The sequence below is a fragment of the Hipposideros armiger genome, unplaced genomic scaffold (assembly GCF_001890085.2).
Source record: "Hipposideros armiger isolate ML-2016 unplaced genomic scaffold, ASM189008v1 scaffold_239, whole genome shotgun sequence".
In the NCBI taxonomy this organism is placed as follows: Eukaryota; Metazoa; Chordata; class Mammalia; order Chiroptera; family Hipposideridae; genus Hipposideros; species Hipposideros armiger.
Window position 1 is genome coordinate 944,753 of NW_017731589.1, and position 9,870 is coordinate 954,622.

The 9,870-nt window shown below is 39.9% G+C and overlaps 1 protein-coding gene across 4 annotated transcripts in view; it reads right to left on the reverse strand.

Annotated features, from left to right (window-relative positions):
- Positions 1–1,385: 1,385 nt before the first annotated feature.
- PRKAG2 (protein kinase AMP-activated non-catalytic subunit gamma 2) overlaps positions 1,386–9,870 on the reverse strand; it is a 234,990-nt gene continuing 226,505 nt past the window's right edge. For all 4 annotated transcript variants that reach the window (XM_019655404.1, XM_019655403.1, XM_019655405.1 and 1 more), the window contains 2 exons: positions 5,690–5,783; positions 1,386–2,535 (listed from right to left, as the gene is read on the reverse strand). In XM_019655404.1, coding sequence (XP_019510949.1) covers positions 2,504–2,535; positions 5,690–5,783 — 126 coding nt within the window. In that variant the 3' untranslated portion in view covers positions 1,386–2,503. The remainder of the gene's footprint in view (positions 2,536–5,689; positions 5,784–9,870) is intronic.

The window sequence follows — 9,870 nt, forward strand, 5'->3', positions numbered from 1 at the left end:
GCTGCTGGCTACACACGGTAGCCCATGGCAACCCACTGCCATAGGGGCTGCAGCCTACGCCGTCGCCGGCAACTCACGGCAGCCCAGCTCCAGGTTGAGCTGCCATTCAGCACCTTAGCTGTAGAGGGCAGTGTCACTGGCCCTCATATGTGGGATCCGAACCAGGGCCTTCTGACATCCCAAGCCAGCTCTTAACCATCGCGCCACTCGGCCGGCCCAATGGGATTTTCTTCATTTCTGTCTTTGATAGTTCATTGTTAGTATACATATTTATTTTTATATTAATTTTGTATATAAATTTTGCACCCTGCAACTTACTGTATTTGTTTATTGTTTCTAAAAGTTTTCTGGTGGAGCCTTTAGGGTTTTCTATATATATAATCATGTCATCTGCAAATAGTAACAGTGAAACAGGAGAATTTATGGAATAAGCTTTGTGCCCTGGGTGAGCAATGGATTGATTACCTTATAGAACTTAGCTTAGCAATACATAAATTTGGAACTGAAATATTCCATCCTGGTTTGGAGTGCAGCTTTATCTTGGTGTTTGCTGAGATGTAGATGCTCATGAGTAACTTGCCAGCTAATATTAAAGAAAGATCATTAGATTAATACAATCTTTAGACATGATTAAATTATGTCTGTATATACAGAGGGTGCCAAAAAAGTATACACATTTTAAGAAAGGAAAACTGTATTAAAATTGTAATACTCAATATATACCAATAACAAAAGATCACTACAAGTCACGTTTGACTTCTGCAATTACAAGAGGTGCTCAAAGTGGTTCCCTTCAGCGTCCAGACACTTCTGATTACAGCGAACTACTGCTTGAGCAACGATGACCAGTGTCCACGTGTATACACTATTTTGGCACCCCCAGTGTGTGTGTATATATATATGTATATATATACTCTTTCTGTCATATTTGGCTTAATAGGAATTGAAAAAATTGACATCTAAGCACAAGGAAATCTACATGGCAATTAAAAAAAATGTTTTTTTTTTTTTTTTATATATTGGGGAACAGTGTGTTTTTCCAGGACCCATCAGCTCCAAGTCAAGTAGTTGTTTCAATCTAGTTAAGAAGGGCGCAGCTCCGTGGCCCACACGGGGATCGAACCAGCAACCTTGGTGTTATGAGCACTGCACTCTAACCACCTGCGCTAACCGGCCGCCCCTACATGGCAACTGTTACTGAAATATGTTCTATTTAATAATGGAGAAATATAAAGTTTAGTAATCAAATCATTAAGGGTTTTTTTCTGATAATGGAACAAAGAATATGAGAATTCATGTTCTTTATTTGGGGAGAATTATCTAAGTGGGAAACTGCACGTAAATTTTAATATATGCTGAAATGCATGGTTATTTTAAAGAAATTCTTTAACAAAATGGTAGATAGTAAGATTTATTTTAATTTTTCAATCTGAAAATAAAAACAAACCCCAAAACAAAAAAACAAACTATACTCATATATACAGTGTCAACATTTTCAGAGCACTTAACATTAGGAAACATTGTTTCTCTTCAACTGTATGACAATACTGTATATGCCACAATAAGATTTACACAAATGATTGCATCAGCAGTCATACAGACACCATGATTTTACATTTCAGCACACAAGAAAAAAATAGACGTCTTCCCGGCACTTTGTTTCCTCAAACCACTGCCTGTTCCCAGGCCAGCAGAGCAGGCTTCCATGCGTGCTTTCAGAAACTTGAGCTTTGAAATCCCAACAGCGGCTATTTTAAAAGTCACATCTTTTCCAGATCCAAACTTAAATAATGAGAAATCTGCTACTTAAAAATAACCACCAATGGTTTATTCATGGGCATGGTGACGTTTACCCACCAAAAGATGTGTAAAAAAAAATTGCATGAAAGTAAAAATAAATAAAGCTGTTGTAAAGCAGTCTCATTTACACGACAGTTCGGAACACTTAGACATAAAACTGTCATTAAAGTTTGAAAAAGTAATTATCTTCAAATTACAGCTGTTCAAGAAATCTAATGAAAACAAACTGATTTGGTAAAGGTTCAAAGACGTTCCCACTCCAGCACAGGATCATTTCACACAAGTACACGCTCCCTCTGCGATGGGCAGTAGTGATGACATACCGCTGAGTTCTGACATAAGGCACTAGGACTGAATATGCCATACACTCACCTTATGTCACGTTACCTGTCCCCAGTGAATTCTTTGAAATGAAAAATAATAAAACATTTCAGGATACAGTGCACTTAAATGACATACAGCATTTGAAAACTTTCAGACAAAGGTCTGAAAACAGTCTTTTAATGCAAACCCGAATCTTCAAACACAGACAGTAATTTTTTTTATGCTTAGTTTCAGCATCACTGGAAAAAAATACCCATCACTAAACCCTGATATACGTTCTCAGCCATTTTCCTCTCTTCTATTGCAGTCAGTGTTCATGAGGCAAAGCGTGACCCAGATCTTTGTTCAAGTTCTCCAAGGGCTTGTCCATTCACGGCGGTCATTCCGCTTCCGGCTCCTTTTGTTTGGCACCTATCAGAGGGAAAAGGAAAGTTCCAGAGCACTGTAACAATCTGTTGCATGCCCTCCCTGGCAGCAGCAGTGGTTCTCCACCTCGGTGGTCTCGACATACCTGGCAGAGCCTCAGTAGCAAGGTCCAGGGGCTGGTGGGGATGGCGAGGTGGGCTCCAAGCTCCCCAGCCATACCTACCGTTACTGCAGCATGCGTTTAAATCCGTATTATATACTGTAATTCTAAATATGCAGGATTTAATTTGGAACAGAGAAGGGTTCTGCTAAAATATTTTAAAGAAATATGTATTTACGTTTCAGTGGAGGTGCAAAGTAATTCTGTTTTACATACTTACCATATTTCTCCATGTATAAGACGCACCCTTGTTTGGGAAAATTTGGGGTCTAAAAACTGGGTGTGTCTTATACAGTGGTTGTAGTGGTTTTTTTTACTTGCATTTCCCGCTGAGGACGAGGCAATATATGAAAACAGTGATTTGTCATCAGACACAGATGAGGACAAGCTAATGGTTGGGAGTTTTGACAGTGATGAGGAGTTGTATGAATTTTATGATGAATAAAAGTTGAGTTCAATAACTTTATGTAATACTTTTTTCCAAATTTCGGGCCCCCAAATTAATTATACATGGGAGTGTCTTATACATGGGGAAATACGGTATAAAAGTGTAAAAAAAAAGCATCATAACATGTTTTCAGATAATTGCACATAATGCCTACTTGTATCTGGCCAGGATATTTTAAAATGGGTTAGTATGGAAAGTGGCCATTTTTCTCACCACAGCAGCTTCTCTCATATTTCTTATCAGACACCAGAAGACACTAGACTTTTGAAAGAGATTAACAATCTATTAAAAAAAAAGGGGCTAAAAAGCTGCCGCTACCACCACCTCTGCTTACTCACTGGCTGCATGTGTAGACACTGAGGTTCATTTGGACAGGGTGAGTTAACTCTGACAATGAACTACTAAAAACTTTAAAGCATATTGTATTGGATCTGTACCCTTCATGGGATTGTCTGCAATTTGGTGAGAATAGCTGCTGGATGCTTTCTAAAAGTACCTCTTATGGGTCACTCCCCACACCTCACCCAGCAGTGCTCGTGCTGGGTATGGTGCCTTACTACGCACAGTTTTCACGCACGTTTTTGGTTTCAACTCGAGTATGTTTGAAGGGACGGAGGGCCTGTGCCAGCCTGCTCACTGTACAGCTGAATGCATGGAGGCTGAAGGGGAGTAGCTTGCCCACACTCGGCTCTCGGGGTAAAGGGCCGGGCTCGCCAGGCTGGACCCCTAGCTTGAGGCTCATACCAGGCCAGCTCCCATGTCCAGTGGAGTCAGGTGGAGCTGCTGAGGGGACGTGGGCAGTCCCTGCATTCCAAGAGAGTTCTCCAAATGTTCACTGGTTACCCAGTCATTTGGGACACGGAGCGTTTTCCTAAATAAACAGCGTTATGCACACGGAGTTACCCCCATCTTTACGACATCATCTCTGGTAACAGACACTTCAGATGCCAGCTGTGCAACAGGTTCTTCCCTGCAGAGGAGCACTGAGAGCTGACTGAAATAACAAGTCTGGGTGGAATTTTAAACTCATCAGGCCCAAGGTTCTTATGGTTGCAACACGAAGGCAGAGAGAGGCTAAGAACTTGGCTTGTGTGCTCTGCGTCTGCGGTGCACACAGAATCTTGGGTGCAAGGACAGACAAGCTGACGTTCAGCCCGACCCCACTGGGCAAACTATGTCAGCACCTGGAAAAGGGGCATCTTTTTCTGAAGGTGCCAGGTTATGTGCCCATGGGGGTGTGTCTGCCCAGAGAGCAGGCCTCTTCCTATCGTGCATGGTTGCCTACAGAAGGGATCCCTCTGGGTGGACCTGCTCCTCTGCTCGACGCCATCTGTGAGGGTCGGCCACTGTTAGTTTGCGTCCTTGGTCAATGCTTGTAGCATCCACTGGACAGACACAATGCAGTCTGTCCATTCGTCTGCTCAGACGTATCTGGATTAGACCCAGCTTTTGGCTGTGAACAATCTCACATGCACTTTGTCATCTTATCAACATTTCATGATTCTAAAGATTATCATGAGATTCACATTCTCTAATATCTGAAGTTTTAAACTGCACCAGGCCCCATGTCTAGTTTCTGATTCAGGAGATGTGGGGTGGGTCCCTCAATGTACATGTCTAATGAGTCCTCACTGCGGCGGCTGCTCTGGCCCGAGCGGGAGGCTGTTCCTGTTTTCAGCTAATGGGATGCTCTCTCACCGGTGGCCAGGGCTTCCTTTAGGGTGGGTATCTTTAGGTTACAGGTCAATAGTAAAAACTAGTCTTAGCTGGTCTGATTTCTGAACTCAAGAAAATCAATAAGGTTGTGCACGCACACTTTAATGTTTAACTTCTAAGAGTATAAAGTGCACGTCACTCAGTCTCCTGTCTTGGCCTTGGTCTTGGCCTAGGTCTGCGCAGCTCAAGGCTGCACTGTTTGTACCCAATGGGGGTGGGGAGAGGAGGAGGGGACAGGAGAAAGTAAGGGAGGGCTGCCAGCCCAGTATTAACTGTGTGTGACACAGCGGAGACACCAGCTCCTTCCAAGGTCCCCTCTTCCCCTTGGTGCTCCCCGACTGTGACCTGAGGGCTGGCTCACAGTGAATCTGGCAGAAAATTAGTTCAGCCGTCAGGCCGTTTGGTAGTTAATGTAATTTCCATACACTATTAATAAAAAAAAAGTTTGTGTTTAGGTCTTTTGTTTTATGTACTTCACACACTAGAAATCTAGCTTCTTTTCTTTTTAAAGGGTAGATGAAGGTTTCAATAGTTAGAACCCAAAGAATTTCCCTCCTGTTTTCCAGCTAGTCCTAAAAATAAAGCAAAACTGAGGAGATCTTAGCTTTTTAATGGAAAAGGTGATGATGAACCTGGCAGTGAACCCTCGATTGTCAGGGCTCTGACAGGATGTTAAGTCAGACTACTTCCTATAAACTTTTCTGTCTCACCCTAGTGGAGGAGGAGAACTTCAAAACCACAAAGAAATGCAAATGGTTTACAGGGCGATCTGACTTGTAGGTGGGAGGTGGAGAAACAGCTGCCTGCTGTGCCCTACTGTCCCAACTCTGTGCGGTGAAGGTCAGAAGGTCAAGGTCAGAAACTGGTGGCTGTACCTGGAGGCGTGAGGATCAGCGCTTGCAAGATATCTGACAGGGAAATAATACCCACGATACTATCTGCTTCATTTACCACCACCAGCCGATGGACCTGCAAACAAGAGAAAAGGGGTCCATATGAGAAAGTTCCAATGAAAAGTTTTAAAACGGGTATTAGAAAAAACCATCTTTCATACACGACAGAATGAACCCACCCCACAAATGAGAGAAAGTAACAGCGTATAGAAAACCCTATGAACGTCCGGGCTCTAATGTTGAAACAATGTTGATTTGCTTGACTAGTTTTAAGAAAAACTAGCCAGCCCATATCCTGGTAAGTTTTCAAATGTCAAATATTAGTGTATGAAAGAGACAACTCAAAACATGAAGTACAATGTAGCTATAATATTCTCTTACAGGGTTTTAATTTTTAAAAGTGTCTGTTTCTGATAAGTACAAGATAGTTTTACATGGGAAAGAAGTCCAAATGAGCACTGAAACTAAGCAATAGGTCACTGCCCTTACAAAGTTAAAAAAATTTTTTTTATCGTGTCTTTTCTCTATGAAGTTCATATATTAATAACAATATTCAAAGGATAAATGAACCATAATAAAGTGAAATGGATTAGATTCATCTTTTTTATTTGAAGTCTTTTATAAATGAGTGGACAACGTTTTGAGGTATAACAGTAGCAGAGCATCCTTAAGGCAGGACGAAAGCAGCACGCTTTTCAGATTGAAAGCTTTAGAACTTATTTCCGGTCAATTACCTTGGAGAGCCTCGTCTCCATACTGAACAGTTTAGACTCCCCAACCCCCGCTGGTACACACTGGAGGGCATAGGAAGGAGAAGGAAAGAGGGGGAAATTGTTTTTAGATTTTGTCTTTTTTTTTTTTNTGTGTGTGTGTGTGTGTGTGTGTGTGTGTGTGTGTGTGTGTGTGTGTGTTTTACTTCTTTAAAGATTCTCCCTTTCCTTCTAGCTTCCGTTTTTTTCTGATGAGAAATCAGCTATCGTATTATTTCCTTCTGTCTGCTTTTAAGATTTTCTTTTTATGTTTGATGTTCAGAGTTTGACTTTATGTTTGTGTGTAGTTTTCTTTGCTTTTATGTTGTTTAAGGTTTACTGAGCTTCTTAGATTTGTGAGTTACTGTTTTTGAATCCAATTTGGAAAACTTCCCAACCAGTATTTTTTATGCTCCATATTTGCTCTCCTCTCATTCTAGGACTTCAATTTCACATATGTTAGATAGTTTGATAGCTTTTTAACCAAAAATACCGTGTTTTTGTTTTTTCCCTTTCTAGTTTAATGATTAAAAAAAATTCAGATAATGTATTTTTCAGTTCTAGGATTTCCATTTGGTTCTCTTTTAGTTTCCATTTCTTTCCTGAAATTTCTCATCTCTACCCAATATACGCATGTTTTCTGTAGGTTAACATACTTCTTGTAGTTATTTTTAAATCTTTGTGTGCTAATTGTAACTTCTGGATCATTCATAGGTCTGATTTTATTGACTGTCTTTTCTCTTATAGGTCACATTTTTTGCTTCTTTTCATATCTAGTAATTTTTGTTAAAGTTTTCATTTCCAAGGAAAGGTCAACTTTTCTTTGATTTTGATGGAGGAAAGATCAACTACATAAATCTGTCAAAATTAAAGGAAGTGAACCAAAACACAAAGATGAAAGGTGTGTCAGATGCTTTCCTGAATTAAAAGGGTTTCCATCCTGGAACTTATAAAGTTGGGAGGGCTCTTACTGCTCGACCTTGAAGGAGGTAGCCCAGAAGAAAAGAAAACCAGCTACCGTTGATTTTACTTGTTAACAGAAGAGAGAGGAACAGCCAGCTGGAGAGGAACCAATGAAATGCCTTAGAGGCAGCTCTTGGCTGGAGGAAGAAAGTGGTCTGACCTCAGCATGCTGTACAGAGGTCTGCCCTGGACTCGGCAGAGCCAGGCTTGGTCTAAGCAACTTTGTTGGTTGGATGTCAGCAGGACCAATGTTAGGGTCAAACAGGAAACTTACAAAATGAATTGGATGTCAAAAAAAGAAAAAGAAAAAAAAAGGTGATGTGCCCAAATAAACTATAAGAAGCCAGCTTAAATGTACTGTGTACAAGAAATTTTGGCTGTTAATTTCTTTCCATGAGGATAACAATTTTTAATGCAGGCATAAAATTAGCCAGCTGCCTACAGTTCAAGAAAATTTGTCATTCAGTTGCTATAAACAGTAAAAATATTCAAACAGGACAATTTTTTTACATTAAAAATCTTTTTTTAAATTTATTGGGGTAATTTTGGTTAATAACATTATATAAATTTCAGGCGTATAACTTTATAACCTAGTGTGTACTCACCACCCTAAGTCTAGTCTCCTGCCACCATATATGTGACCCCCTTAGTCTGTTCATCCTCCCTGCACTCTGCTACCCCTGTGGTAACCATCATACTGTTGTCTGTATCTATGAGCCTCTTTCTGTTTTTTTGTTTGTATTTTTTGTTTGTTCATTTGTTGCTTTCTGTTTTATATCCCACCTACGAGTGAAATCATTCGGTTTTTTACCTTTTCTGACTTATTTCATTTAGCATGATACTTCAAGATCCATCCATGTTGTTGCAAATGGCAATATTTCATCTTTCTTATGACTGAGTAATATTCCATTGTATATATGTACCACATCTTCTTTATCCATTCATCTGTCGAAGGACACTTAGGTTGTTTCCAGTGTCTTGGTTATTGTAAATAATGATGCAGTGAACATGGGGGGTGCAGACAGCTTTATGAATAAATGTTTTTAAATTTTTTGGGTAGATACCCAGAAGAGGAATTGCCGGGTCACATGGTAGCTCTATTCTTAACTTCTTGATGAACTTCCATACTCTTTTCCATAGAGGCTGTACCAATTTACATTCCCACCAGCAGTGTATGAGGGTTCCCTTTTCTCCACATCCTCTCCAACATTTGTTATTTCTTATCTTATTGATAATAGCATTCTGACAGGTGTGAGGTGGTATCTCATTGTGGTTTTGATTTGCATTTCCCTAATAGCTAATGAAGTTGAGTATCTTTTCATATATCTGTTGGCCGTTTGTCTTCTTGGGAAAAGTGTCTCTTCAGGTCCTCTGCCAATTTTTTTGTTTTTTGTTTTTGTTGTTGTTGTTGTTGTTGAGCTGTATGAGTTCTTTATATGGTTTGGATATTAGCTCCTTATTGGAGATAATGTTTGAAAATATCTCCTCCCATTTGGTCAGTTGCCTTTTTGTTCTGTTGATGGTTTCTTTTGTTGTGCAGAAGCTTTTGAGTTTGATGTAGTTCCATTCATATATTTTTGCTTTGACTTCCCTTGCCTTTGGGGTCAAGTTCACAAAAACTCTGAGACCACGGTCCAAAAGTTTAGTGCCTGTTTTCTTCTATGTATCCTATTGTTTTGGGTCTTATATTCAAGTCTTCAATCCATTTTTGTTAATTTTTGTGTATGGTGTCAGGTAGTCTAGTTTCATTCTTTTCATGTGGTTTTCCAGTTTCCCCAACACCGTTTATTGAAGAGACTTTCCTTTCTTGATTGCATGTTTTTCGCCCCTTTTTTGAAAATTAGTTGCCCATATATATACATGGGTTTATTTCTGGGCTCTCAATTCTGTGCCATTGGTCTTCGTGTCTGTTTTTCTACCAGTACCATACTGTTTTGATTACTGTAGCTTTGTAGTATAGTTTGAAGTCAGAGAGTGTGAGACCTCCAGCTTTTTTTTCTCAGGATTGCTTTGGCTATTCAGGGTCTTTTGTGGTTCCATACAAATCTGAGGATTTTTATTCTATTTCTCTGAGAAATGCCATTATGATTTTGATAGGGATTACATTAAATCTGTATATTGTTTTAGGAAACATGGGTATTTTAATGTTAATTCTTCCAATCCATGAACATGGGATATCTTCTCTTTTCTTTGTGTCTTCAATTTCTTTCAACAATGCTGTGTAGTTTTCAGTGTATAGGTCCTTCACCTCCTTTGTTAAGTTTATTCCTAGGTATTTTATTCTTTTAGTTGTAATTGTAAATGGGATTTTTTTTTTTAAATTTTTATTGGGGAATTGGGGGGATGGGAACAGGGCTGGGGAATTGGGGGAAGGGAAACAGACAAGTTGCTGTCGTTTTGTTCTTCAGTCTAGTTGTGGAGGACGTTGCTTCACTGGCCCAAGTTGGCACC